Consider the following 27954-nt stretch of genomic DNA (forward strand, 5'->3'; position numbering starts at 1 on the left):
CTTCAGCCGCCGGCACGTTCTGGTTCTGTCCCTGGGGCTCCTGGCTGAGCTCTGGCTGTGCCGAGTGCCGCCTACAGGAGCTGCTGCTTCCCTGCGCTGCTGCTGCCGCCGAGCCGTTCGCTCCCAGAACCGCATTTCTTGTGTGGCTGTCCCTGCTCCCTGGGACAGTGATGGCTGTCCTTGTGTGGCAGTGATGGCTGTCCCTGCTCCCTGGGACAGTGATGGCTGTCCTTGTGTGGCAGTGGTGGCTGTCCCTGCTCCCTGGGACAGTGATGGCTGTCCCTGCTCGCTGGGGTAGTGATGGCTGTCCTTGTGTGGCAGTGATGGCTGTCCCTGCTCCCTGGGACACGGCTGCTTCCCTGGACAGGCTCCACCGTGCAGGGTGGTGTCTAGCCAGGTTCAGCAGTGGGGTGCCCCCACGTTTTTGCAGCCTCGTGGCACACAGGGTTCTCCTGAGCGTGTCCCCAGCTATGAGCACAGTGCAAACGCCTGCCCTACTGCAAGGCACCTTCCTGGGTGCTGCTAGGTTATTCTTCCTGAGAGCCACATGCATCCCTGCTGGCTTCTCCTTCAGCAGGGATGCTTGGCATCTCTCCTGACAGCATCTCTCTGTCTCCCCTGCTCTGTGTTCTGCCTTGCCTGGCAGCTCCAGAGTTGATGGATTTGGCCACAGGCAAAGCAGTTACCTCTCCTTTGGTGCACAGGCAGCTGTGGAACCTGGCCCTGCACAGCTCTAGGGGACAGTCTTGGGCCCTGTCTAAATATCTCTCCCCTGGGGAGAGGAGAGATTTGTGACCGTGTTCACAGGGGTCCGAGGATGAGGGAAGAGACGAGGATCTGACTCCCTGTTTCAGAAGGCTTGATTGATTATTTTATGATATATATTATATTAAAACTATACTAAAAGAATAGAAGAAAAGGTTTCATCAGAAGGCAAGCCAAGAATAGAAAAAGAATGATAACACAAAAGCTTGTGGCTCAGACAGAGAGTCTGAGCCAGCTGGGCTGTGATTGGCCATTAATTAGAAACAACCACATGGGACCAATCACAGATGCACCTGTTGCATTCCACAGCAGCAGATAATCAATGTTTACATTTTGTTCCTGAGGCCTGTCAGCTTCTCAGGAGGAAAATCCTAAGGAAAGGATTTTTCATAAAAGATGTCTGTGACAGCGATTGGGGATACAGCCGTGTCCCAGCTGCCCAGACAAGGGGCTTGAGTCCTCACCCAGGCTTGGCACCAAGGGCACAGGAGCAGAGCTGTGTGCAAGCAGAAGAGCGTGACCCCAGCTCTGCCCAAGCTCTCTGTGCACATGTAGGGACACAAGTGTCCCTTTAGCTCTGCCAAGCCAGCACAGGGCTTGCAGGGAGCCCCAGGCCATGCCTGGCAGCACGGCTTGGGCACTGAGGGCAGCGTGGCTGCTCCTGGGCAGGGGATGTGGGGTGTGCAACCCAGTCCTTCCCCCGGGCTGGGCAGTCCAGCGGGGCTCCCTGCCCAAGCCTGTGCTGCTGCTGCTGCTGCTGTGGCGTGTGGAGTGGCTGCAGGGTGGGTGGTGTGTCTGTCTGTCTGTCTGTCTGTCAGGGCAGCAAGCACAAGGTGCGGATGGGGCAGGAGCCATTGCTGTGCTCCCATCCCCGGGGCTGTCCCGTCCCTCACTCTGGGCCAGAACAGGGTGCAGTGTGCGGGGAGGGGGTGGCAGCCCCCAGGGACAGCAGGGGAAGCTCGGCCCAGCACCGGGTGTGTGTGAGAGCAGGCACCGGCCCGGGGCTGCCCGCAGTGACCGTGGGTACCCGCGGGAGGAGGGGACAGAGACAGCGCTGCCAGCGCCGCTGCTCTGAGCGCCCCGTGTGCTGTGCTGTCCCCAGGTCAGGCCGCAGGTTCACACACCGATGGCAGCACCAACTTCACGGACAGCATGAAGGAGGAGGCAGCCCGAGGCTTGGCACCCCAGCAGGTGAGTCGGGGCAGCGCCACGCCGGGAGCGGGGGTGGCGGAGCCGGGCATCGCGCCACCGCCAAACCGCGTCCCTGTCACCCTTTGTGCCTCTAGAGCAACCCCCGGGCCCGCAAGGACAATGGGGGCACCGAACGGAGCACAGCGCCCACCGTGCCCGAGCGGGAGCTGCGGGCTGAGCAGGAGCTGCGGGAGCTGAAGGCGCAGCTGGAGGAAGCCGGCTTCTCCTCTGTGTCCCACATCAGGCAAGAGCTCTGGGCTCTGCAGCCGGGGGGGCAGTGGCCGGAGGGGACACCCTGCATCACCCCGGCCTCTGCCCGTCCTTTACCGTGCCTTGTGCCCCCAGGAAGGCGATGCTGAGCTTGTGCCTGGAAAACGCGGAGCTGAAGGAGCGGATGGGTGAGGCCACGTCGCTGCTGGAGAGCGGGGAGCAGGAGGAGCCGGGGCTGGGCAGCGCTCTGGCCCCCGAGCCCCGGCGGCTGCCGCGGAAGAGCCGCGGGGCCCTCGGGGACCGCCCGGGCGGAGGCAGCGGGGACTGCCCGGGGCTCCCGGCAGAGAGGGGAGCGGTGCCCACCAAGCGCCCCGCGCTGGAGACCCGAGCCCAGGGGGACATGGCCAAGAGACCCTGCCCTGGCAGCCTCGGCGGAGGGGACGGGAGCCACGTAAGTGCGCAGGGAACCGGGGTGGAGATGAGCATGGAGCTGGGGATGAGGGTGAAATGCGGAGCTGACAGTCCGTCTCCCCTCCGGCAGGCGGAGGGCTCGGTTCCCGGCGGGGGCTGGCCCGGGCTGGGCGCAGAGCTGCGCTCCCAGGCGGCACAGGAACAAAGGCAGTGCCAGGAGCTGCAGGACAAGCTCGCTGCATCGGAGGCCACGGTGCGGGCACAAGCTGAGCAGCTGGAGAAATACCACGTCCTGCTCCGTGAGTGAAAGGCCAGGGTGGGGTGGGGGCGTGCTCTGAGCCCTGTGCATGGGGCAGGGGTGGTGAATCCTGCCCGGGGGCCCTGAGCTGATGGCGCTGCCCAGCAGGTGAACCTCAGGCACAGCAGCTCAGCAAGCAAGTGCAGGTGGACTTCCAGGACCTGGGCTACGAGACCTGTGGGCGCAGTGAGACCGAGGCTGACCGTGACGAGACCACCAGCCCAGGTAAGGAGAGCCAGGGCTCCGGGGATCCCTGTGCTCTGCCCCCTGGCACAGAGGAGTGACACGCTGTGCCCTCTGCAGAGTGCGAGGAGCCAGATGTGTTCAGTGAGACCAGCCTGGGTGAGGAGCTGGGGTCCCCGTGCCAGCCAGGGATGTCCAGAGTGGGCAAAACTGCGCAGAAAACCATGGCCCTGGAGGATGTGGAGGCCCTGCACCAGCACATCCAGGACCTCAAGGCCCAGCTGCTCAATGCCAACAAGGTGATCCAGAGCCTGCAGCGCCGTGCCCGCTCCATCTCCGTCACCAGCGGCTACACCTCGAGTGCTGAGCGGCCCCTGGCGGCCCCCAAGGCCCTGGCGTCCCCAGCGCACAGCCTGACGGACGAGGACGAGGGCTGGCAGTCGGACGGGCACGGCGCGCTGTGCCCACCCGCGCTGCGGGCACACCGCGACCTGCAGAGCCTGGTGCACCGCGTCACCCTGCTCGAGGCACAGCTGCCCGCGGCCAAGCACGGAGCCGCCCTGCCCAAGGAGCTGCACTCTGCCACTTGGCCCGGGTATGGCCCTGGGGGCTGGAGCACATGGGGAGATACAGCGATTTCCAGGAGCTGCCCGAGGCTGGTGGCTCCCTGTTGCTTGGTTTGCCTGCAGGCAGGTTCCTGGCGTGTTTGTGTGCTGGGGCAGGGTCCCAGCCGTGGATGATGCACAGATTCCCTCCATGGTGTAGCAGTCTGAATTATTGCTAGCATAGTCCAGGATAAGGAAGCAAAAAGGACCTTTGCATAATATCCACAGATGTTTTATTCAGCGAGATGTTCAGGTCCCAGCACCCACACCCAGAGGGTTTCACTTTTTCTCTACAGGGTCCTGGGGGCTGACTCTGGTCTTGGGGCACTACAAAGGTGAGGGACAGTCAGGGAATAGGGAAGGAGTGGCTCAGGAACACAGGAACAGACATAGGAACAGGGGAAGGAGCCAATGGGGTCTAACAGCTTTATGAGGGAAGCTTCTTGTGTCTCCCTAGACCAGGGAATGCCCCCCCAGGGTCTCCACACCATGGCACTTCATCCCTGCTGTGTTCCCAGCGGGCCTGGCTGCCCTGTGAACACCCAGCTTGCCCATCTCTCCTAGGAAATACAACTCCCTGATCCAGGCCCAGGCTCGGGAGCTGTCCCACCTGCGGCAGGTGCTGCGGGAGGGCCGTGGGCAGAGCCGCGGCCTGGCCCAGCACCTGCGGGACGCCCTGCGCTCCTTCGAGGACCTCCTCCGGGGCACTGACATCGACTACTACCTGGGCCAGGGCTTCAGGGAGCAGCTGGCCCAGGGCAGGAACCTGGCTGAGAGGCTCAGCGACAAGCTGGGCATCAGTAAGCACCTCTAGGGGGGCAGTGGGGCTGGGTGTGGTGAGCTTGTGGTGGGTCAGGAAGGGATGCTTTGATGGGTGAAGAGCAGGAGGCGCTCTCACATCATGTGCTGTGTGGGATACCTGCTTTGGTTTGGGCTGTCCTGTCCTGCTATGGCTCTGTGTGGGACCAGCATCCTGGGGCATGGAGACACTGACTGGCTCTTCTCTGGCCTTGATTTCTCAGGAGATCGACAAGACGGGGAGGATAAAACCAGTCACAAACTCCTGGCACAGAGGTACCTGTTCCCAAGGAAGGCTTTGTGGGATGTGTTGGCATGGGCACCCTGAGGTTATCACTGCTCTTGGGGTGGGAGTCTAGGGTGCCCTCGGGGTCTCTGTCCCAGGTGGATGTCCTGGGTGGGGCTGCTCTGCTCTGGGGATGGCGAGCCCCGTGGGCACTCTGTATCTCTGAGCAGCCGTGCATCACTACTGGGACACAGCACATGGGGGATGACGTAGGAAAGGGCTGTGGGATGGAGCTCAGACCTGGTGATGGGCCGTCTCCACAGGCTCAGCCAGGAGCTCCAGAAGGAGAAGGTGATTGAGAGCCTGGAGGTGAAGCTGCAGGAGCGCTCTGAGTCCCCAGGTAGCAGCTGCCCACCCTCGGAGTCATCCCACTCTGCCAGCAGCTCATCCTTCACCTCCGAGGGGCTGGAGCCCTGCTCCGATGGGGATGCAGCCAGCGAGTACAGCCAGTGCCACGAGGAGCCTGCCCAACACACAGGTACCACCAGGGGCCACAGCTGCAGCACCTCTGGACACAGGGACTTGGCTTCTCGGGCTGTGCCAGGGTCCCCAGAGCACCAGGGAGGAGGGGTCTCTGCCAGGCTGAGCCAGAGCCCCTGTGACACCTCTCTCTCTCCATGTCTCTCCTGTCTCTAGGCCTTCACTTTGGCTCCTTGTCCCAGCCCGTTAGTGCCCCCCTGCCTGCCCTGGCCCCCGGGCTGTCCCCCTTCCTCCCTGCCGGGCCCCCTCCTCCTGCGGCCCCGGCGCTCCTGGGCTGCTGTGGCAATTCTGTCTGCTCCCTGGCTGAGGCACAGCAGGAACTGCAGGTGCTCCGGAGGCAGCTTGGAGAAAGTGAGCACACTGCCTCGTGGCTTGGGTTTGCTCCTGCCTGCCCTGCATGCTGTGCTGTGACACATCATCCCCACCCTCTCTGACCTGCATGTCCTGCCCTGGATCTCCTCCTTCTTCTCAGGGCTATGGCTTTGAGGTTGGGTGCCACTGCTCTGGCTGGGGACAGTGGGAATATGTGGCTTTCATGTAGAGAGGACCTGGTGGGTTGGAGAGGCCCATCCCAAGACAGCATTAGCCCTAGGTGTAGACACTGGCACATTCCAGGCCTTCTAGGAAAAGGCTGATTTGGTGAGGTGCTGTGTAGGAGTGGCGCTGAGACCCTCAAACTTGTGTCATGTAATCATCAAGTGCTGGGAGAGCCCCTGCTCCTCAGGGGGAATAGGTTTGGTTGGGATGGGAGGTCAGTGATGGGGACACTGGAGTGCACTGTTGAGCAGAGCAACAAGGGAGGGGAAAGCAGATGAGGGAGTTCATTGCCCCCTTCTTCCTACCTGCTCATTGTCCTTCTCCTCCTCCCCGCTGTCCTGTGTGTGCAGGTGTGACACTGCCCATGGCACCAGCAAAGCCCACAGTGCCACTGGGCCCCTTTGGAGAGGGCAGCAAAGCCCCAGCATCGTTCTGCCAGCACGGAGCCCTGCAGGGCCCGGCTGAGCTCCCCCGCGGCCTCTGGGAAGTGCCCCCGGCCGGCCAGCTGCTCTATGGGGCCCTGCCCCCGGGGTACCCCTGTGGGCAGAAGCTGACAGGTATGGTCCATGGTGGAGAGCACAGGGCATCCCCCCGCCTGTGGGGTGCAGGGAGGAGATCCGGCACCACAACAGCTGCGGGACAGGGCTCTGCTGTGGAGAGGGGCCGGCACAGCCCTTCCTGCCCTGAGCTGTGTCCCTGGCTGTGGCAGGGGCAGACCTGCTGGAGGAACACCTGGTGGAGATCCGCAACCTGCGCCAGCGCCTGGAGGAGTCCATCTGCACCAACGACCGGCTCCGGGAGCAGCTGGAGCGCCGCCTGGCCGGCAAGGGCAGCGGTACGGGCTGGGGCCGCGGGCCGGGCCCGTGCACAGCCCTCTGCTCACCCCTGCACAGCGGGGCACCGGGACAGACACCCAGCACTGCTCCCTCCGCAGGACTGCCCAGTGATGCCTATGGCCAGACACCGGAGCTGGGGCTGCAGCTGAGCAGGGAGAACCAGGCTCTGCACGAGGAAAACCGGACCCTGCGCCTCCAACGGGACCACCTCTCCCAAGGTAGGGCCGGGCCAGCATCCTGGGGCTGAGCCCCGGAGGGCCCTGCCTCAGTGGGGCGGTAGTGACACCTCCGTGCTCTCTGTCCCCAGAGCTGGCACGGGTGCAGGAGACTCTGGTGGCTGCCTGCTCCCGGGCACGGGAGGCCGAGGCCGAGCTGGGCCAGAGGCGTGGCAAGCAGCGGAGGCTGGCGGAGGAGCTCTCCGAGTGCCAAGAGAGCGTCCGGCAGCTCCGTGACGAGCGGCGCTCTCTGCAGGAGGACAACAACAGGTAAGGTTTGGGGCACTGTGGCCCTGGGGCCACGGGACTGGGAGGGGTGGCTGGCACGGGACCCACGTGTCACCTCTGCAGGCTGCAGCACTCGGTGACGCTCCTGCAGCAGCAGAGTGAGGAGCAGCGCCTGCTCCTGCAGACCCTGCGTGCGGAGCTGCACGTCTATGAGAGCCTCCCGGGCCCCTCTGCTGAGACACGAGCAGGTATGGGACCCACGCACGCTATCCCTGCCCAGCCCCTGCCCTTGGGGTGCCTGGCCCCTCTGCAACCCCTGGGTGCTCCCAGACACTTCTCCTGGGGCAGCAGGTTGGACACAGTGGCCCTGCTGGCAGCAGAGAGGGAGGGCAGGACCCCAGCAGCCCCAGGCACGGAGCCACATCTATCTACAGGGGCTCAGATGTTTCTTGTTCCAGGCTGCTTCCCATCTCCTCCAGTGCGCGATGTTGGCACTAACTCAGCAGCTCCCCTCCTGTCCCCGCTGCCCTCCGGCACGTCGGTGCTCCGGCGGATGGACGGTGGGTTCTGCTGAACTGCTGAGCAAGCCTGGAGAGCTCAGAGCAGAGTCGAGTGCCCGGGACGGGACAGGGGGGTCACCAGGGGAGCGGGCAGTGCTCCTCTCCTAACCCAGCTTGCTCCACAGAGCCCCGCGGGGCAGACGTGCTGCTGAGGAAGAGCGAGGGACTGACGGGGGCTCATGTCGTCGGGCGCCTGGACACGTACCGAGCCCTGGAGCAGCACATGGTGCAGGGAAAGGCCCTGGCCCGGGAGCTGATGTGTCTCACACGGCCAGCACTCGGCCTGCCCAACTGCCCGCTCCCGGCAAAGGAGGTAAAGCGTGGGCAGGACGGGGCAGGCAGCAGCTGGGGGCTAGACCCTCGGTGCACCTCAGAGCATTACATGGCTCCCGAGCCCACAAGCAGCCCCGAGGGCTGCAGGGGCAGCTGGAGGCAGGGAGCCTCCAGGCCAGGGAATGCTGCCCAGCTGTGCCGGGCTGAGCACCCGGCTGCGGCGGGATGGGGGTGTCCCGGCAGCAGCTGCTCCCGCACCCTTCTCCCGCAGGGATGGACGGGCACGGGGCAGGGGCATCTGTGGGGCAGCGCCAGCACTCTGCACGGCATCCTGGAGGAGTGCGTGTCCCTCCTCGCTGCCTTCTGGAGCACCGTGCTGCCCGTGAGCGCTGCCCAGCACCAGGGCAAGGTGAGCAGGGGCTGGGGGCCGGCGGGGCACTGGGGCCGGTGCTCAGAGCTCATCCCCCGGCCCTGTCCCAGGAACAGGTGCTCCAGGGCGAGATCGCGGCGCTGCGGGCCCGGCTCTCCGAGAGGGAGGATGCTCTGCAGAGCACGGCCAGGCGGCTGCGCTGCACAGCCCAGCTCAAGGACAGCATGGAGCAGTTCATCGTCAGCCAGCGTACGTGCTCGGGTGGCACAGCCAAGCTGGCCTGCTCCCCACGTGCCCCATGTGGTTCTGTGGCACAGGGACCTCACTGACCCCATCTCTCTCTCCTGCAGTGACCAGGACCCACAGCGTGCTGCGCAAGGCCAGGACAAACCTGGAGGTGAGTTTGCTCTGATGCCCTGGGGATGGACACAGATGGCACACACCCCCGGTGGCTGTCCTAGAGTGCTGAGGGCTAGCTGGGTGAAGCATGGGGGGAACACATTCTTGTCTGTCCTCAGCCAGCATGTCCATGTCCCCAGGGCACAGCAGTGCTCTTCCTCATTGCCATGTCTTGTCTCTTGCCAGGTGAAGGCCCAGCAGGCCCTGCCTGTTGCGTGAGCCCGTGCAGGGCAAGGAGCAATGGCCAGCAGGGAAGAGCCCACTGGCTGCTGAGCTGAGCTGTGCCAGAGGGCTGGAGTGGATCCCATCCCTGCTGCTCTGAGGGCTGGAGTGAAAGTGGTCTGGGGTGTCCAGAGCTACGCAGTTAGTGGGTTTGGGCTGCTGTGGTGGTTGCATGCCCTCCACCAGCCTTTGCTTGGCATGGCAGCAGCAGCTGCTGGCTTGGCCTTTGTCTGGCCCATGCCTCAGTACTTGCTCCCTTCCACCCTCTGTGCTCAGACTGGGGTGACACAGCGCCCCCCATGATGAGCACACCTTGCCCTGGGACCTGGTCCCCTCTGTACACCGATGAGTCCCTGTCCCTGCTTGTGGATGTATGTATGTATATGTATATAGACAGAGCTAGTGGAAATGCGCTCTGGGGACTCGGCCCGTGTCGGGGCCCCAGCGCAGGAGGAAGATGTAAGAAATGCCATATTCTGTTCAGTGGCTGAAGAGTCCCCAATAAAGGTTTCCTTTGGGTTGTGGTGTTTCTGGCATGCCTGTCTGCAGCCGTGCTCCCCCTCCCCAAACCACCCGCAGCACAAGGTGCCAAAGGCTGTCCCCAGGGGGTGGCTCTGTGCCCTACCCTAACCACCCAAGGGCAGCTCTGTGCTGCACTGTGTGCTCCCTTTCCTGCTCTTCTGGACCCCCCTCCAATACCAGGCAAGCAGCACCGAGAACAATAAATACTGTAATAAATAGAGAACCCCCTGTCCCATGGCGCTGCTGCGGCAGCAGGCGGTGCAGCCGGGGTCCTGGAGTGCCTGCCCGCCTCTGCTCTTCCCAGGGCATGTGCCAGTGCCCCTCTGGCTGTGACAAAGTCAGCCCTGTCCCACAGAAGCAGCTGATGCTGGGCACAGGGCGTTGCAGTCCTTGATGGTGCTCTCACAGCAGCAGGTAAGTGGCTGTGTCCAGCTATGCTGTCCATCATGCTGGCTCGACGCTGAACCTCGCAGAGGTTCAAAAAACCTGGGGGGCAGCCCCACAGCCAGGGCTGTGGAACAGGGGGCAGGTGTCAGGCTGGAGTGTCACAGAGCCCCTAGCAGACAAGGTGGCCTTGGAGATTCAGCACCAGGGCAGCAGCACAACCGTCAGAAGAACAGGATGCGTTCCTGGAGCCTGGACTGGGTGCAGTGCCAGGACCACCTTGAGGCCCTCACAGGCTGGAGAAGACAGGCAGGGTGAAGCCCTTTTCTGCTGGGAGTGAGGAAGGGCTGTTCTGGTGAGCAGCAAAGTGGTCCCAGAGACTCACAGAAGCCAAGGGAAGCTGCAGGTGGGTGGAAACCAAGGGCTGAACCACGCCGGTAGGATGGGACAGCGTCACAGGCCACAGTGGCCCTGAGCTTGTTGCCGGGGCCCGTGTCCCTGCCAGGTTGGAGGCTGGAGCCAGTGGCCAGGTGTCACACAGTCCCGTGGCCAGTGTGTGCAGACAAGCGGCGTTTGGTGTCCTGCGTGGGGAGCGTGTGAGGCCTGGCTCAGATGGGCTTGTACAGCAGCGTGGTGACGTACTTCTTCTTGTAGCGGTGTGTGGCACTGAGCACCATCACGCCATCCTGGGGGAGACAGCGTCAGCACGGGGGGCCAGGGCACCCCTGGGGCTCAGGGAGCTGCCCCAGCCTGTCCCTGCTGTCCCCAGTCCAATGCACAGCAGGGCAGCGGGGCAGAGCTAGGGCAGGGTCTGATACATGCTCAGCTCCCCCACGCTGCAAGGAGGCAGCTGAAGGGAATTGTCAGGTCACACCCTCTGTCCCTGTGTGTGCCACCCTCACCAGGCAGCCAGCTCCCATATGCACCCCCAGCTGAGCAGGTTCTGCTCCCTGCAGGTGCTGCAGGCTCCTGGGAGCCACAGCAGCTTCTCACCTGCAGCCTGGTGGGAGCTGTGCTTACCTTGATGGAGAGCGCGTAGAGGTGATTGAGCATGACGTGGTTGGGCTCGGGCAGCAGGGCTGGGTCACACTAGGAGGAGAGGAGTGTCACAGGGGCACAGCAGAGCCCTGATCCCCCTGCCCCTGCCAGCACAGGGAGCTGCTGTCTCAGGCAGCCTGAGCTGCCACCACCTTTGGCTGTTCTGAACAGGCACATAGCTCAGCTAAGCACCAGAGGCCAATGGGAAAAGTGACACTTTTCCTAGGAAATGCCAAGGGCAGCCCAGGCTCCCTGCAGACAGGACTCCCTTTGTGACCCAGTGTGGCTCTGTGAGTGGGCAGTAGCTGGTACACACCGAGATGTTGGTGTCCTTGTTGAGGATGACCTGGAGGAGGTGGGGCGGGAGGATGGGCGGCGATTTGAAGCGCTCCTCGGGCCGGTACACGTACATCTCCTGGCCGTAAGGTCCCGGTGGGGAGCTGGATAAATCTAGAGACAAGACAAAGGCAGAGACATGAAATGACTGGAGCAGGATGGACGAGCACAGAGCAGCTCCTAAGAAGGTGAGAAGGACTCAGCAAGGCCTTTCAAGCACAAACATCCTCCACAAGCCATGGCAGGGATCTATTCTATAGCAACAGGTCAGACTTTCCACGGCACAAAAAGCAGCTGGGCAAGCCCATGGCAATTCCAAGCAGGGCTGTAAGCTGGTGCATGCACTGACACAACACAGGCACCCCATGTTACCTATCACAAGACCCCTCAAGCACAGATCTCAGCTCAGCCACGTCCCTCTCCCTGCAGGAAGCAGCTGGCATGCTCCAGAGCTGTGCCCTCAGCAGCAGGGGCACAGGGAGCAGGCTGCTCTAGGTGCTGCCTGATGAGGAGCTCCAGGGAAGGCAAACAGCAACTCTACACTGAGCAGCTGTTCCAAACATGGGAGGGACCTCGGGAGCTCGTGGGCACTGAAAGCTGGACTGGCCACATCTGATCTGAACCTTTGGGAACAGCAGCCCCCAGAAGGGCTCCATCTCCTTGGGCTGCTGCTGCTTGCTGGCTTCTCTCCAGTACAGCATCTCTTGCCTGGGCTGGGAAAGGACATGGAGCTGAGCTGGCGCTGAACCAGGGACACACACACCACTGAGCTTCCTGCCAGCATTTCACACTGAGCCAGCACCACCAGCGCCTGGGTGGTAACCTAACCTGCTGCTGTAACACAAGCACACAGTGCTAGCAATGTGCTAGCACTGGTACAAATTACCTTGGCATGAAAACCAAGAGTAGCTGCTGAAAATAAACTGGATCCTGCTATCACCTAGCTTGTACCCTGGATCAGATGACTTACAGTTGACCAGACAGAAAGGGCTGATGTCCCTGGCATTTACCAGTCCAAAATGGCTCCCTCAGCCACGCACTGCAGCAGCTCTGCTCTGGGGTGGTGCTAGCACAGAACAAGTTACACCAACACAGCCCCTCCAGAGGGATGAGGCCTCAGCTGTGGGCTGAGGAGGGCACACTGCCCAACACTGCTCACCCCAGTGAAGGCTCACACCTCTGCCCAGGGGTCTGTGCGCCCAGGGCAGCGAGTCTCAGAGCAGAGGAGGTGGGAAAGAGCACATGCAAAGCTCTAATGCCACAAAACTCACCCCGACCTGAGGTTTCGGAGCTTTCCAGGGAATCCACCTTCAACGCATCAAACACCTCAAAGTCAGACTTCTTGACGTGGATGAGGTTGTTTATTGTGCCCATCTGGCTGGTAACCACAGGCTGGAAAGAACTGGAGTGAGAATCTCCCTGTGTTCAGCTCCAGCTGAGGCACATTCAGTGCTTCCTAGATCCTCCCAGCCCAAGCTGTCTTTGCTGCAGCACTACCTCCGAGCACAGGAGGCTGGTGTAAACTCTGCCCTACACTTGTAGACCTCTGCTGTTTACCCTGGGAGGATTTTCCTTTATCACAGGCTCCTACATCACCTCCTATTTCCATCCTCCATCCTGCTACATGCCCATGGGTAGCTGTGTTGTCCTTCCCATGCTGCTCCCCCATGATTCAGTCCGGAAGAGAACCTGTAAGTGAGTGCTGACCTCATGGCCCATCTTCTCATTGCCAATTCTCAGAGAGACTTGAGGGCCTTCTGGCATTTCCCTGCCTTTCCCAATGCTTCTCCATAAATCATGAATATGTCCAGAAGAACCAGCCTCTGAAATGACTCAGGGGATGGAGGTGTGCCTTTTGTTTCAGGAGACAGTCTCTGCTCTCCCTGCTCCCCCTCTGCTGCATTACATCCTGTCTAGTTCCCTGAAGAAGCCAAGATATGAAGGGATAAAGCTTGGAGCATTACCTCAGATGGATCATGAACCCACTGGCCATCCACAAAAAATTTGTACTGGTGCTCTCCTTCTGGAAGGTCCAGGATAGCAACAAAGTCATTGTGGCTGTGCAGAGAGAACAGATGTGCAAAGGCATCAGCCTGTTGATGCTCTGAACGCTGCTCTTCCATGGGGCCCCAGGATCCAGCACTGCCAGCCCCTCTACCCCAACACCTTCATGCAGGGTCAGGCTTGCTCATCATGAGTGACCCAAGGCATGGCCACGACAGGCATGAGCATTCCAATGCTCCTTTGAGCATTCCAGGGCTCAAACCCCTGGCAGCCCAGCTGCAAGTGCCAGTCCTGCCCTTCCATGCCCTGAGAAAGTGGATGTGACAGACACCCTGTGCAAGACAGGCTAAGAAGAACACGTGGGCAAAGCTCCTGCCCTGTGCTGGCACAGTAGAACAGGAGCAAGTGGGACAGCTCTGTTTACCAAATCTGAAATTGAGATAAACTCATTCCAGATTAATTGCTAGAGTCCTACATGAGCTTCCATGTAAGTCACAGATGTGCTGTGGAACAGTGAGAACATCATTAGGGCAGGGAGATACGTGAGGGACAAACAACTAACACCCACTGGCAGCCATACAACAAGGCATGGGGTAATGCTGCAGCCAAGGGAAGAGCTGACAGCTTCCAGAGGGCTGCTGCATACCTGGGCAGGGTTCTGCTGCCAGCACTGGCTGCCGTGTGACATCCAGCTGGGCATGCAAAGTGGCCCATCCTGTCCTGTCCCTGTTTCACAACTTCCCACTGTCCCTGCAGCACCACGCAGGGATGCAGCTGACTGTGTATTTGCCTCAGACCCACAGCTTGAGTGAACAGAGAAAAGCCAAGAGAGCAAAGGAAAATGCTCTCTGCTCTGGAGCAGACACGAACATAGAGTAAATGACTTGAGGGCCTGGCTACCTCTTGATGAGCGGGATCTTGGTGCTCCAGTTGTTGAAGGATCCGGAGATGAAGACCTCCTTGCCTCCATCAGCCCAGCGTATGACAGTTGGACGAGCCTGTTGGGATGGCTTCACTGACTCCTCCAGATCTGGCTGCCACGACACAAACTCCTTGTCCCCAGCAATCTGGGCAAAGAAAACCAGAGAGATGTGACCGAATGAACACATCCACACAGCTGCCCTCTACCAGCCACACACAGGAGCACCACAGCGCTCCTCCAGGCCCCCAGGCATGGCTGGAAGCACAGCCCCACACAGGCAGTGTGCCCGGAGGGCAGGCAGGGAAGGCAGCAGGCAGCCCCTACCTTGGAGTCGTGGGAGCTGAAGACGCTGGGGTCGTCGGTGCTGCCCACCATGATCTTGTGCTCCTTGGCGGGGTGGGAGGAGCCGGAGCCATCGGAGCGCTGGGACTTGGAGCCATGGCGCTCCCCGGACACCCGCTCGCTCGTGGTGTTCCCCATGGCCCTTCAGCAGCCCTGCAGGGACACAACAACAACACTCTGCCTTTGCCCACGGCCTTGGCAGCAAGGAGAGGAGCAAAAGAGCCGTCTCCCAAATGCGCTTTGCCAGCGGAGATGAACGGCAACCCTAAAAAAGGCCCCGAGTTCATTTCCACTACCAAGTTTGGGAGCTGAATGGGAATGCAACAAACAAACAGCTTGACCTAATTATAGCCACATCCTTAATAAAACCATCACTCTAGTTAAGTTGGTAATTATTAAGACTCCAAAACCAATACAACTTCACCCGTGTCCCACACCAGCTCTTGGCAGCCAACAGAGTAGAGCTGATGTGAAAAATAAAGCCAACCTTTATTGTCAAATCAACTGCCTGGCGTTAACAGAGCCTCTTTCACAGTCCTGCAGTCAGACTCTACAGACAACCCAGCAAGAAAACATCCAGGGAGTGAAAGTAGCAGCTGTTTTACAGTCCCCAACAAGTCTCGGAGAGCTCGCAGGCAGAAGAGCAGAGCCTTGTCCCTGCAAAGGCGACGGGGAGCATTTAAAGTGTCCAAATGGAATCGCCCAGGCTGGAGCTTGTCCAAGGAGCAGGGCTAATGCTGTGGTGTCTGCAAAAAACTCAGCTCTCAGCAGCACTCATGATTCACCAGGCAAGCCACCGTGCCAGCTGCAGCACAGCACAGCACAGCGAGCCGGACCATTTGCTGTCACCTAGCCAGCACCTGCCCGGCTCTCTGCAGGGACACGGTGAGGGAAGGGCAGCCCTGGCCACCTCAGTGTCCCTCTGCAGCTGGAGATGGCCCCCACACCCAATCTCACCCAGCCCAGAGAAAGCTAAACAGAACTGACCAAGCCATGAACAACCACACACCTTTAAGGATAAACAACAAAGCGACTGCAAGCTACACAGGACTCTTCAGGCCTTACCCTCTTTCCAGGAGCTGAGATGGACTGGGGTTTTTGCCCACTTCCAGGTTTATTTTGCAGCTTTCAGCTTACTGTGGGATCTGCAGAGCAAGCAAGGGGACAGCCAGCCTTGCTTCATGTGCTCACTTGTGACATTTGGAGGTTTGTTTAAAAGATCAAGTTATATGAAGGGTGCCAAGCGAGGCTGCCAGCCAAAGCCAGGATTTGGAACATTATGGGGCAATTACTATTTCTTAAATCCTGAGAGCTAAAAGGCAGCTCAAGTGGGCAGCTAAGCCATACCCTCACCCCTCTCCGTGCAGATCAAGTACACCTGAAGATCCAGGTCAAATGAGGTACACCTCTTGCTCTGACATCTTCCCCCTCTGCTCTGCAGAGGCTCAGACAGCTCCTCACAAAAACTGCCCCTGTACCACCAAACTTGCTGCTGAGGAGTTTCCTCTCCAGGATCTCCACTGAGGCTCCCTTACTTCTCATCTACAGGGAGGAAGGTGGAAAAGGCTCAACTTCCCTTGTAGCAGGACACACCTGGGAGATATGTGCAGGTGTTAACAGGTGGGAAGCTTCCCTTTCTCTTCTCCAAAAGGATTCCAGTCCCTCTGTCCCTTACAGGCCACGCTCTCCAAACAATCCCTGATGTTTATCCCAGGTTCCTGTCTGGCGTGTGCCACCTGCATCCCCTGCATCACGCACACAGGCACCCAGCCTGTGCCAGGACAGGTCTTTGTGCACAGCCTGCAAAACCTGCCTTTGCTGAGTTAACTTTTACAGCTCAAACCCTCCTGCATCCAGGCCAGCCCTTGTAGCACTGGGAGATGGCGTGACACAGGTACACCCAAGTCAAGGATGGAAATGCTGCCCACACCACAGCCCCAGCAAACCTCCACGGCACATCCCAGTCTGGCAGCAAGCCCCTGCCATTCCCAGCTTCTCATGTGGAAAACGACATGAGAATTACACCCATTGCCCTCCGCGGGATGTGCCACGCTTGCTGCCTCTCCCACCCGGCCAGAGATCGCCCTGGGAAGCACGGGCAGGCAGCCCGAAGGGGGTCTGCAGGAGGGATGGGATGGGGTCTGTCCGGGAGCACCGGCAGGCATTCATTCCCGGGGGCTCTGAGGGAGGGATGGGGTCTGTCCGGGAGCACCGGCAGGCATTCATTCCCGGGGGCTCTGAGGGAGGGATGGGGTCCTGCATCTCGCCGGGCTGACACCACCCGGGGAAGCCGGATCCGCCCGGACTCTCCCTCTCTCGGAGACGAGAACCAGAGCTGAGACCGGAGCTCGCCGTAAGGTGAAGGGGATGAGCTGGGAAAGCGGGGGCGGAAAATCTCCCTCCAAGCAGGCAGGGCTGGGGCTGGGGCTGTGCTCGGCGGGGGCGGTGGCGGGGCTGTCACGGCGGGCTCGGCCCACGGGCAGCCGCGGGTCTGCCGAGGCCCGGGGGAGGAGCGGGACACACCGGCAGGGCCGGGCCCTCCCGAGGGGCTGCCACACGGGGTCCGCCCGCTGCGGGGTCCGGGACACCGCTACACCGCGGGGACGCGCAGCCACGCCTCGCCCACCGCCTCCCGCAGCGGCGCCCGGGGAGCCGCCACCCTCACACCCACCCGCGACACCCGCCCCACCGTCCCCGGGCCCGGGCCCGGCCCGACCCCACCTGCCGCTGCCGCCGCCGCCGCCCCGCTCTCCGCCTCCGTCCAAGATGGCGCCACCCCCCGCCGGCCGCTGCGGGGCGCTCTGACCCGCCCCCGCCGCGCTCCGCGGCCGCGCCCCGCCCCCGACCCGCGGCCCCGCCGCCGGGCACCCGCCATGTTTGCTGCGGGCGGCCGGCCCGCCGCTGGCCGGGGCGCGCGGGGCGGGGGTCGCGCCGCCTCAGCCGCCGGCGGCCATGTCTGCTGCGGGCAGGGCCCCCAGGATGGACCTCAAACTGACGCAGCCAGGCACTGTGCTGTCCGGTCCCCACGGCGCAGTGACAAGCTTTATTGCCTTTTCCCGAGGCCCCCGCTTGGGCACGTTCCCAGTTTCTCCACCACCTCTGTGACCTAAGCCACAGATAGAGCTCGTGGGGCTGCCGGGCCAGGACTTAGGGAGCTGTTCCCAGAGCAGCCCTTGAGCGGGCTCGGTGGTATCACAGCGGGAAAGCGCCACAGAGCAGGCTGCACCCTCAAGGAACGGCTCCCTCCGTGCTCCGGCGCAGCTAGCGAGGGAAAGCCCAAGGGAAAAGGAGGAGACTGCCGGCAGCACCCGCTGTCTCCTTCCCTTTAGGCTAAGCAGAGAGCGAGACGTAGATGAGGGTGGCCATAATCATGCCGATGCTGAAGAGCACCGTGAGGACGTGGGGCAGGGCGCTGGGCCGGGCGGGGCGGCGGGCGGCCCGCGGCTGCAGGGCGCTGACCATGCGCTGATGTTGGGTGAGGATGGCTTCCCTGGCTCCTGCCCACGCACCCGGGCCCCGCAGCCGGTACTGGTACGGCGTGCACGGACCGAAGGCCATCTCCATGGCCAGCCTGGGGTCCGTGAGGAACAGGGAGAGCAGGTTGGGCTTGACCCCCAGCTGGCAGGCGAGCTCGTCCATGTAAGGGATGTAATCCACCTGGACGGTGTGCCGCTGGCTCTTCACGTACCTGCGGGCAGCGAGGAGGGCAGGTGGGTGCTGGAAGCAGAGCTGGCAGGTGCCCTGCACACCAGGGAGGCAGTATTGGAGTGTGGGTAGTGTGGCCAACGACATCCCTGCCCTCTGTTGGCACACAGAAATGTGCCAGGACACCTCCATGGGACAGGATGGATGCCCATGAGCAGCTGTGCTGAAGGCAGCCCCTTGGTGCTCCCACAGGGATCTTACCTCTTTGCCATGGCTTTTTTCTTCTGCTCAATGTCAGCCTCCATGTCGTGCTGCAGGGGCAGCTTGTTCAGCCCTGGGGAGGATGAGACACAGCAGCCACTGTGGTGCTAGCCTTGCCTGGGTGCTGTGCCTGTGCCAGCGCCACCGTGGTGCGTGGGCTCGCACCTGGGGCATGTCCAAGTGCCACGGGATGGGAAGGAGCAGCCTGTGGAGCTCAGGGTATGGGTGTGCCTGTGCCTCTCAGAGAAGAGGCCATCTCACTGACTGCCCTCACTCCAGGACTGCATCCACAGGGCAGGTTTGCCTGACTTACCTTTGAAGACACGGATGGCCCAGCGACTCTGGAGCTCTGAGATGGGCATGATGGCTCCCCAGGGCTGGATGAGACCAATGAATGCCAGCGTTGGCTTCTCCAGATCAGTGGGGAACATGAATTTGTAGAGGGGAATCTCGTTCTCCACCACCTTCACGCAGCCATTGAGGAACGGGAAGGAGAAGCTGTATCCTGTGGCAAAGACTACAACATCGACATCTTCCCTGGTGCCATCCTCAAAGATGGCAGATGTCTCTGTGAACTCCTGGACGTTCGGCTTCATCCGCACCCTGCCCGAAATGATGCGGTTGGGCAGGTCATCATTGACAGTGGGGTGTGTGTCAAGGACCCTGGAAGGCACAGACAGACCTGGTTCAGGTCCTGGCAGGCGGATGGGCATTGCTGGAGCACGTACCTGGGGTGCTGCTGGGGCACTCACCCATGCTTGGGCTTTAGGCCATAGAGTGTGTGGTCAAAGCGGGCATTCAGCTTCCACTCCATGAAGAAATTCAGGATACTTTTAGGCACCACGTTCTGGACGAGGTGCAGGAAGCGAGTGCCGTAGTTGTAATCAAAGGGGTACCCATTGTCTGCCACCCGGTGCAGCACCCAGGACCCACGCCTGGTGCTGAGGAAAACCTGGAAGGAAGGTGAAGAGAGGTGGTGGCATGGCAGCATGCTCAGACCGGGCTGGGCCCCTGCTGTGCTCCCAGGACAGGGAAGCCAGCACAGCTACTGGGACCACAGCAGCCACCCCCACAGAAAGGGGACAGGGTGCTTGTGCCAGGTGCTGGAGGCTGGGGAGCCCACAGGGGATGGTGGGTGATGATCCCCCCACTCTGGGGGCCCATCCCTGTGAGCTCTCCCAGCACACCTGCTTGGCTGTGTGGCTCAGCTCCACTGCGATATCGATGCCTGAATTCCCAATGCCAACCACGACCACCCGTTTTCCAAAAAAAGGCTGAGGGTTCTTGTAGTCCCGGCTGTGCAGGTAGAAGCCCTCAAACTTCTCCAGCCCTGGAAGAGAGAGGGAAGCCATGCTGGGATGTGGAGCAGGAGGGTGGCTGCCCCCTGTTCAGACTGGTGGTGTGTTTTGGGAACAAGCTAGCACCAGTGTGACCAACCGGAGTTATGCAGCCCTGGGGTAGTGCCCAGAGGTGGTGGCATCACCAGCATGGAAGATTCTCAGTGTAGCCCTGAGCATCCTGCTTAAGCTTTGGGACTAGCCTGGCTTGGAACAGGGCTTGGAGTGGAGAATTCCATGCTTCCATCCCAGAATTCTGCTGCAGATCCTGTCTGGTGCCATGCATTGCCAGTAGAGGAACAACCAGGGTCTGTGCCATCTCGCCAGACCCTGGTGACAGTGTGCTCCAGCCTGTTCCCCAGCCAAAGAGGACCTCCACAGCTGAAAGCTCTGCAGGCATTTTCCCCTGGTACCCAGAGACAAGACCACCACCAGTGCTGAGCCCTCCAGCCTTGGTGAGGAGCTGGAGGGCCCAGCAGGTGCTCGGCCAGCAGCATGGGGAGAGAGCCTGTCTCAGGTGGGAGAGGCACGCTGGCAGCAGTGACATCTGCCAGCAGGATGCTTTGGACACTTGCAATCCCACCCGGTGTGTTAAACCTGCAGAGGCACTTAGGGACGCCAGGGAGCAGGCAAGCAGCCCACAGGCAGTACCTGGGAAGGAGCCGAGCGGGAGATGAGCGTTGGTGTGGTGCCCGCTGCACACCAGCACGGCGTCGAAGACGGCCGCCTCCTGCTTGCCCTCGCTCTCGGTCAGCACCTCCCACTGCCCGCTGCTGGCGAAGTCGGGGCGCTTGGACACGCGGCACACGCTGGTCTGGCACAGGGCAGCGCTGTCAGGCCCCCCGTGCCCCGCTCCCGCCGCCACCGCCCCCTCGGGCCCCGCGCCTCACCCTGAAGCGGATGTGGCGCAGCAGGTCGAAGTGCTGCGCGTACATGCGGAAATACTCCATGATCTTGGAGTTGTGCATGTAGTTGGGGAAATCCTCGGGGATGGGGAAGTCGCTGAAGCACATCATCTCCTTGGAGGTGTTGATGATGACCGAGCGGTAGATGCTAGCACGGCCGTCCTCGGGGTGCTCCTGTGGGAGGGGGGCACAGCTCAGCGCTGCCCGGGGAACAATGGGCCACCTGCCTGTCCTGCCTGGCACCTCCCCCGTGGGTGCGGGATTAAGCCACAGGTTGTTGTGCCACCCATCCCTGCAGCCAGAAACTCTCCTGTGGTTGAGACCCCCCGCCCCAAAAAACAGGGATGTATCTCTGGACTGGTGGGAGCCAGGCACTGGTGACAGTGGGTCATGGTGGTCTTGTGCCTCAGTTTCCCCACTTCCACTGCTTGCCCCAACGAGGCAGTGCATTCCCAAAGCTCCTGTGGTGCCATTGCCCTGGCTGCCACATCAGGTCTCACCAGTTGTGGAGGCAGCTCCAGTGCTTCCTGTTGAGTGGCTGCTCCTGCTTACCAGGTCTGTGCCTCGACAGCTGGATGCTGCTGCTCTGGTTCTGCTCCACCAACTCTGTCCCTGACCCATCACAGCTAGAACTAGTGGACTGTGACAGGTCCACCCCAGACCCCACTCTGACATGATGCCACCTGTTTTCCCCCAGGGCTCTCCCACAATCATATCAGAGCATGGTGGGAACACTGGTCATTTTGTTGGTGGGTCCATGGGATTAAAGTCAGCAGCTTCATTAGGTGGGAGCAGAGACAAGCTCCAGGATTGCATGGAGAGAAGGCACAGAGAAGGCAGGACACAGTGTCTCTATGTGGGCGATTGGCACAGAAGCAGAAAGAGCAGCAACCATGATTCCAGGAAAGGGCTGGGCAGAACAGGGACAGACAGTGGGGTCAGATAAGACAAGATAGGTAGGCAAGGGCTGGGCAGGACAGGTACACAAAGTGGGGTCAGATAAGACAAGATAAGATAGGTAGGCAAGGGCTGGGAGTGATCAAGAGCAAAACAGCAGAGTAAGGTGTGGATGAGATTGGGAAGGGAGGAATGGGAAAGTGGAAATTACGCTGGGCCAGCAAGCCATGGATTGAAGTTCTTGAGGTGGCTTCATCCTGCTGCTGCTGAGCAGGAGCTGGGTCCTAAGTGCCTGGCACACCAGCTGGCACCACGCTGCCAAACCACTTTTATTTTCCTTGGTTCTCCTCGGAAAGCTGCCTGCCACATGCATGCAAAGCAGGGGAATGGTGCACGGCTATCTGCCAAGGACTGATCGCAAGCCCGTCCGTGCTGCTGCCAAGGAGCAGCCTGGCTGCTCAGGCCTTACCTCGAAGCGCCAGAGCCCCCCGATGTCCTTGCTCCTCTCAAAGCAGGTGGCCTCCAGCCCCTCATCCAGGCAGCACTTCAGGGCGCACAGGCCGGAGGCGCCGGCGCCGATGACGGCCACTCTGCGAGCAGCCATGTCCCCAGTGTGGTGGTGGCAGGGGTGTGGGAGAAGCTGTGGCCAGGAGGTGCAGAGCCAGGCGTGTCCCTCAAGGGAGGCTGCCCGCTGCTGCTCGTTTTGAGGGTGACTGTCCCTATATTTCCTGTGGGTGGCCAAGGTGTTACAAGATCTTCCAGACATGATCTACAGGTTTCTCTCACCTCCTTGCCACACCTCCTGGCCTGCCCTGCCCTCTGCAAGAGGCGCATTAAGTTCTGTAAGCGTTTAATGATGCCGACAGTGCCCCAGGACTTCCTGGGCAGGGCAGAGATGTGGCTGTGCTTTGGATTTCGGCAGGTTGCAGCGTGGAAGACAAACCTAGGGGATGTGGGGGGAGGGGGTGGGGGCTGGCATTGACTAGCCCAGGCATCTGATGGACAGGACCCCCACCCTTTACCCACTCTGGGTCCCCAGCCCACCCAGCCACCTTCTGGAGGAGCTGTGTGCAGGTGACCAGGGTGGCCCTGAGCTGTGCCATGTGACCACCAGGACCCACTGTGGCGGGACATACCTTGGGAGAGGCTGTTTCGCTGTGGAGCGTGTGTGCACGTCAGCCTATGGTGTAATAGGCCAGTGCTACAAGGCCGATCTCAAACCCATGAGCATTCCCACAGCACATCGGGAGTCGTGATGGTGTCAGTAGCAGGACAGACACTTGGCTGTTTATTGCATTTATCCACTTAGAAAGTGTGCTGTGCCTTTGCTGCTTAGCTCTGGTGTGTGTGTGGCAAAATTGGCACGGCTGGGTTACAGGGGACAGAAAAGCCTGGAGCGCTGGCTGAGAGGGACTGGAATTTAGCCTGCGGTGAGCAGGTTTCCTCCTCAGTCCATGACAGCATTCCCCAAGGGGAGGTGCAGAGCAGGAGCCCAAGCATTATTTTGGCAGCTGGGAAGGCTCAGTGCATCCCTAGTTCATGGTGTGGTCACAGCTGGGCTGTGCCAGGCAGCAGGAAGGTTTCTGCCACCACTGGGGTGCACAGGCTGCCAAGGGCCAGAGGTGGCCAGCCAGTCCCGCAGCCCATTGCAAAGCTGTCCTGGTTCAGGGAGTCACCCCAGGACAAAAGCCTCCCTTCCTGCGCTTGCAGGGCACCTACAAGTAAGCAAAAACGGCTGCCAGGATGGCCACAGCCCCGATCAGCTTGAAGATGAGGGGCATGGCAGGGGCTGAGGTGCTGTCTTCCACGGGTCGTGTCTGCAGGGGCTTGAGGATGCGCTGCTGCTGGGTGAGGATGGCTTCCCTGGCTCCTGCCCACGCACCCGGGCCCCGCAGCCGGTACTGGTACGGCGTGCACGGACCGAAGGCCACCTCCATGGCCAGCCTGGGGTCCGTGAGGAACAGGGAGAGCAGGTTGGGCTTGACCCCCAGCTGGCAGGCGAGCTCATCCATGTAAGGGATGTAATCCACCTGGATGGTGTGCCGCTGGCTCTTCACGTACCTGCGGGCAGCGAGGAGGGCAGGTGGGTGCTGGAAGCAGAGCTGGCAGGTGCCCTGCACACCAGGAAGGCAGTATTGGAGTGTGGGTAGTGTGGCCAACGACATCCCTGCCCTCTGTTGGCACACAGAAATGTGCCAGGACACCTCCGTGGGACAGGATGGATGCCCATGAGCAGCTGTGCTGAAGGCATCCCTGCAGAGATCTTACCTCTTTGCCATGGCTTTTTTCTTCTGCTCAATGTCAGCCTCCATGTCGTGCTGCAGGGGCAGCTTGTTCAGCCCTGGGGAGGATGAGACACAGCAGCCACTGTGGTGCTGGCCTTGCCTGGGTGCTGTGCCTGTGCCAGCGCCACCGTGGTGCGTGGGCTCGCACCTGGGGCATGTCCAAGTGCCACGGGATGGGAAGGAGCAGCCTGTGGAGCTCAGGGTATGGGTGTGCCTGTGCCTCTCAGAGAAGAGGCCATCTCACTGACATCTCACTGACTGCCCTCACTCCAGGACTGCATCCACAGGGCAGGTTTGCCTGACTTACCTTTGAAGACTCGGGTGGCCCAGCGACTCTGGAGCTCTGAGATGGGCATGATGGCTCCTAGGGGCTGGATGAGACCAATGAATGCCAGCGTTGGCTTCTCCAGATCAGGAGGGAACATGAATTTGTAGAGGGGAATCTCGTTCTCCACCACCTTCACGCAGCCGTCGAGGAACGGGAAGGAGAAGCTGTATCCTGTGGCAAAAACTACGACATCGACATCTTCCCTGGTGCCATCCTCAAAGATGGCAGATGTCTCTGTGAACTCCTGGACATTCGGCTTCACCCGCACCCTGCCCGAAATGATGCGGTTGGGCAGGTCATCGTTGACAGTGGGGTGCTGTTGAAAGACCCTGGAAGGTGCAAGAAGCCATTAGGCCTGGGAAGGCAATGTCTCTGCTCCGTGTCCTGCTCCAGCTGCTGCTCCCTACTCTGGGGCAGCTGCCCCTACACTGCTGTCTCCAAGAGTCCTTGGAAGGGGCAGTAGTGGCTCCCTCAAGCGTTGCCTGGGCACAAGAAGATAATAACCCAGTCCAAGCACAGGGAGCAGGGAATGGCCAACCTGGGCAGGACACAGAAGGAGGCAGACGATCCCTTCTAGGCAGGGGAGTGTTTGGTGATACCTGTGCTTCGGCTTGAGGCCGTAACGTGAGTGATCGAACCTGGCATTCAGCTTCTTCTCCATGAAGTCACACGTAATGGAGGAGCTGAGCAGCCCCTGCAGGAACGTCTTCAGGCGGGTGGTTAAGATGGTGTCAATGGGGTAGCCCTGATCTCCAACGCGGTTGAAGATCCATGCACCCCTGCGGGTGCTGAGGAACACCTAGACAAGGAAGGAGGATCTCTGCCTGAAGGTGTGATAGTCCTGGGAGGGCTGCCCTGCGGGGGATGTGCCCTTGCCCTGGGATCACTCAGCTTTTAGCTACCCAAGCACTGGGTAAAGACCCAGAGGGCAGAGGGAGCTAGTGGCTGGCATCTCGCAGGGGAATAGGACCAAGTCTCAATTGCCTGGCAGCTGGGTTTGGCAGGAGCCAGCACTGCCAAACACAGTGAGTGCTGGCATGGAGAAGCAGCTCTGCAAGTGCCTTGGTCCTGGTGTCCCTGCAGAGCTGACAGTGTCCTATAGGGGCAATCCTGCTCGCTGTGACCCCCTACTCCTGCTTACCTGCTGGGCTGTTTGGCTGATCTCCACAGCCAGGTCTGACCCCGAATTCCCAATCCCGACGACAACAACCCTTTTGTCTCTGAAAGCCTGAGCATCCTTGTAGTCTCGGCTGTGGAGGTAGCGGCCCTTGAACTTCTCAATTCCTGTGAGCAGAAGGAGGAGGGATGCTTGGCTTCCTGGTGCCAGGTTGGAGGATCACCCCCCAAAGACTGGAGATGCTCTCTTGCCCCACCAAACCACTCCTGGGGAGCACAGGAGCTCTCCTAGAGTCAAGGCAAGGCAGGGAAATGTTGGGACCAGGGGGGAAAGCAGCAGGGAGAATAGGGACAGGCATGGACTAGCTTTCCACTGTCTCTGGTGTCCCCTCGCACCAGTGTACAGGGCCGTACCTGGGAAGGAGCCGAGCGGGAGATGAGCGTTGGTGTGGTGCCCGCTGCACACCAGCACGGCGTCGAAGACGGCCGCCTCCTGCTTGCCCTCGCTCTCGGTCAGCACCTCCCACTGCCCGCTGCTGGCGAAGTCGGGGCGCTTGGACACGCGGCACACGCTGGTCTGGCACAGGGCAGCGCTGTCAGGCCCCCCGTGCCCCGCTCCCGCCGCCACCGCCCCCTCGGGCCCCGCGCCTCACCCTGAAGCGGATGTGGCGCAGCAGGTCGAAGTGCTGCGCGTACATGCGGAAATACTCCATGATCTTGGAGTTGTGCATGTAGTTGGGGAAATCCTCGGGGATGGGGAAGTCGCTGAAGCACATCATCTCCTTGGAGGTGTTGATGATGACCGAGCGGTAGATGCTGGCACGGCCGTCCTCGGGGTGCTCCTGTGGGAGGGGGGCACAGCTCAGCGCTGCCCAGGGAACCATGGGGAAGGATGGCTGGGGCTGATGAGGATCTTCTTTTCATGGAGCCTCTGCCCTCAGTCTCATCCAGAGGATCCCCCTATGGCCGGCTGCCCCCCACCAGCCACCATGGACCCCTGTGCTTGGTGCTGACCCCAAGCAGGACACGAGGCCAGCAGGGTTTACCTCAAACCTCCAGAGGCCTCCGATGTCGCCGGTCCTCTCGAAGCAGACGGGCTGCAGCCCCTCCTGGAGGCAGGCTTTGATGGCGCACAGCCCGCTGCTGCCGCCGCCGATGATGGCCACCTTCTTCGCCATGCTGTGCTCCACCGCCGGCTCTCTGCCTGCGGACAGCGTCGGACAGCGGGCCTGAGCTGCCAGGGCTGCGACTGTGCAAGGTTTGACCCTGCTCAGAGAGGTCCCAAGCAACAGAGGCAGCCCCTCAAAAGTTTGTCTGGGGTTGCAAAGCCGCTGCTGTCCCCCGCCAGGTGTGGACCTGGCCAGTGCTGGGTTTTGCACTACTGTGGTGCCGCCTCTGGCCGCCTTGAGGACAAATCCCACCGAGTGTCAGGGAGCCTCAAAGTCTCCCTGCCCGTGCCATGTCCCGGCGATGGAGGTGCCCTGAAGTGCTGTGCCCTGCTGTGGGGACCCACAGCTCCCTCCCCGTGGGTGACAGCCCCTCCGCCTGCCCTTTGCCCTCTCCCTTCCCCGCGGAGATGGCTGTCGTGCTGTCGCGGTGCCCGCTGGTGCCGGCAGCTCGGGGGACAGCCTTCACCGACCTGCGGCCGTGGGACGAGCAGCCCAGGGAAGGCTGGTGGCGGGCACGGCCCGTGCGAGGCTCCGTGCTCCGTGAGGCCGGCCCGCGGCCTGGCTCGGTGGTGCGCAGCGTCCGGGAGCGGGGCCTCCCCCTCCGTCACTCCTCCCACGGGCGCGGGGAGAGGAAGCCCGGACCCGGCTGGCTCCCGGCCGCCTGCTCGGCTGTTCATGCAGCGGCGGCGCCTCAGCCTCGACCGGCGGCCGCAGGAGCCGTCCCAGGGCATGTGCTGCGCGGGGACACGGACACGCAGCCCATCCTTGTGGTTGCGTGCTTGGTAAACAAGCGCTGTCCTGGATTTTGACCCTAGGATTATCGGGATCAGCCCACGCCCGCTTGTTGTGGTACCCGGGGTGACACACCGCTCTGGCTGCTCCAGGGGCAGCCGGCACTGGATCTCCCACATCCCCTGTGCCCCGGGCTGGGCGTGTGGGCACAGTGTCCCCGTAGCCACGGCTCACCCCTGGGCTAGCAGAGTCCTTGGTGCCAGTGGGACCCCTGGTATGAGGGTGGTGGGACCAGCCAGGAAAAGGCTGTCCCTCACAGACCATGTGGATCCAAACTTGCTGCTGGCTCCTGGCACACTCACAGCCAGACAGCCCCTGAGGCTGCGGGGAAAATTTGCTCTTCCATATGCAGAGAACTTTGCTGTAGAGCTGAGCAAGGCAGAGGGGCCAAGCTCTGCAGCTGAAGTGGTTTTAACCTTATAAACTCATAGTATGTTTGCAGTAAGCTTAATAAAGCTCTTTCTGTCCCTTGCTGTCAGCAAGGGCTGATCTCTGCCCGAGGCAGAGACGCTGAGCTGCCAACCCACACTCTGTCCCTGCCTGTCAAAAAGCATCAAAAGCATCTTACCAAGCAAGGGATCAGCACGGGAATGGAGAGCTGGCAGCACAGGCAGTGCTACTCTTCCTGCTCTGCTGTCAGCTAGCTTCTGGCTCTTGCAAGCTCTGCACAGACTGCTCGAGGGCAACAGGTACAGGGGACCTCTCTGAGCTCTCCACCACTCTGCTGTTGCTATGAAACCTCTGTGCAGGCTGCCTCTCAATTTGCCCTTCTCCCTGCAGGAGGCTGCACAGCCTTGGACTTTA

The 27954-nt window shown here is 61.2% G+C and overlaps 4 protein-coding genes across 8 annotated transcripts in view; 1 reads left to right on the forward strand and 3 right to left on the reverse strand.

Moving 5' to 3' along the window:
• LOC131560117 (myomegalin) overlaps positions 1 to 9361 on the forward strand; it is a 36248-nt gene extending 26887 nt beyond the window's left edge. For both annotated transcript variants that reach the window (XM_058808783.1, XM_058808782.1), the window contains 20 exons: positions 1868 to 1956; positions 2052 to 2200; positions 2302 to 2617; positions 2708 to 2876; positions 2984 to 3100; positions 3179 to 3653; positions 4228 to 4463; positions 4686 to 4737; positions 5011 to 5225; positions 5384 to 5578; positions 6115 to 6321; positions 6474 to 6599; positions 6699 to 6818; positions 6908 to 7085; positions 7167 to 7291; positions 7502 to 7603; positions 7729 to 8285; positions 8357 to 8495; positions 8597 to 8643; positions 8832 to 9361. In XM_058808783.1, coding sequence (XP_058664766.1) covers positions 1868 to 1956; positions 2052 to 2200; positions 2302 to 2617; positions 2708 to 2876; positions 2984 to 3100; positions 3179 to 3653; positions 4228 to 4463; positions 4686 to 4737; positions 5011 to 5225; positions 5384 to 5578; positions 6115 to 6321; positions 6474 to 6599; positions 6699 to 6818; positions 6908 to 7085; positions 7167 to 7291; positions 7502 to 7603; positions 7729 to 8285; positions 8357 to 8495; positions 8597 to 8643; positions 8832 to 8864 — 3647 coding nt within the window. In that variant the 3' untranslated portion in view covers positions 8865 to 9361. The remainder of the gene's footprint in view (positions 1 to 1867; positions 1957 to 2051; positions 2201 to 2301; positions 2618 to 2707; positions 2877 to 2983; positions 3101 to 3178; positions 3654 to 4227; positions 4464 to 4685; positions 4738 to 5010; positions 5226 to 5383; positions 5579 to 6114; positions 6322 to 6473; positions 6600 to 6698; positions 6819 to 6907; positions 7086 to 7166; positions 7292 to 7501; positions 7604 to 7728; positions 8286 to 8356; positions 8496 to 8596; positions 8644 to 8831) is intronic.
• A 295-nt stretch (positions 9362 to 9656) lies between these two features.
• On the reverse strand, positions 9657 to 17186 carry PRKAB2 (protein kinase AMP-activated non-catalytic subunit beta 2). 3 transcript variants are annotated; one of them, XM_058808767.1, is made up of 8 exons: positions 17137 to 17186; positions 14398 to 14568; positions 14052 to 14218; positions 13112 to 13205; positions 12425 to 12539; positions 11128 to 11261; positions 10794 to 10862; positions 9657 to 10459 (listed from the first exon to the last, which is right to left on the reverse strand). In XM_058808767.1, the coding sequence occupies exons 2-8, from the start codon at positions 14551 to 14553 to the stop codon at positions 10382 to 10384; spliced, it is 813 nt and encodes a 270-aa protein (XP_058664750.1). In that variant the 5' UTR covers positions 14554 to 14568; positions 17137 to 17186; the 3' UTR covers positions 9657 to 10381. The 3 variants fall into 3 exon arrangements, with proteins under 3 accessions (XP_058664750.1, XP_058664747.1, XP_058664748.1); XM_058808764.1 differs by having other exon boundaries at positions 12419 to 12539; XM_058808765.1 differs by lacking the exon at positions 17137 to 17186 and adding an exon at positions 15481 to 15704 and having other exon boundaries at positions 12419 to 12539.
• Positions 17187 to 17666: 480 nt separating this feature from the next.
• LOC131559878 (flavin-containing monooxygenase 5-like) lies at positions 17667 to 22078 on the reverse strand. Its single transcript, XM_058808389.1, has 8 exons — positions 21930 to 22078; positions 20549 to 20737; positions 20310 to 20472; positions 19509 to 19651; positions 19074 to 19273; positions 18635 to 18984; positions 18322 to 18394; positions 17667 to 18103 (listed from the first exon to the last, which is right to left on the reverse strand). Exons 1-8 carry the CDS (start codon positions 22062 to 22064, stop codon positions 17746 to 17748), a joined length of 1611 nt encoding a protein of 536 aa, XP_058664372.1. The 5' UTR covers positions 22065 to 22078; the 3' UTR covers positions 17667 to 17745.
• Positions 22079 to 22758: 680 nt separating this feature from the next.
• Positions 22759 to 27860, reverse strand: LOC131559787 (flavin-containing monooxygenase 5-like). Of its 2 annotated transcripts, none has more exons than XM_058808250.1 (9): positions 27719 to 27860; positions 26236 to 26393; positions 25843 to 26031; positions 25604 to 25766; positions 25215 to 25357; positions 24673 to 24872; positions 24053 to 24402; positions 23729 to 23801; positions 22759 to 23521 (listed from the first exon to the last, which is right to left on the reverse strand). In XM_058808250.1, exons 2-9 carry the CDS (start codon positions 26365 to 26367, stop codon positions 23176 to 23178), a joined length of 1596 nt encoding a protein of 531 aa, XP_058664233.1. In that variant the 5' UTR covers positions 26368 to 26393; positions 27719 to 27860; the 3' UTR covers positions 22759 to 23175. The 2 variants fall into 2 exon arrangements, with proteins under 2 accessions (XP_058664233.1, XP_058664234.1); XM_058808251.1 differs by lacking the exon at positions 27719 to 27860 and adding an exon at positions 26829 to 26904.
• Positions 27861 to 27954: the final 94 nt, after the last annotated feature.

The sequence above is a fragment of the Ammospiza caudacuta genome, chromosome 7 (assembly GCF_027887145.1).
Source record: "Ammospiza caudacuta isolate bAmmCau1 chromosome 7, bAmmCau1.pri, whole genome shotgun sequence".
In the NCBI taxonomy this organism is placed as follows: Eukaryota; Metazoa; Chordata; class Aves; order Passeriformes; family Passerellidae; genus Ammospiza; species Ammospiza caudacuta.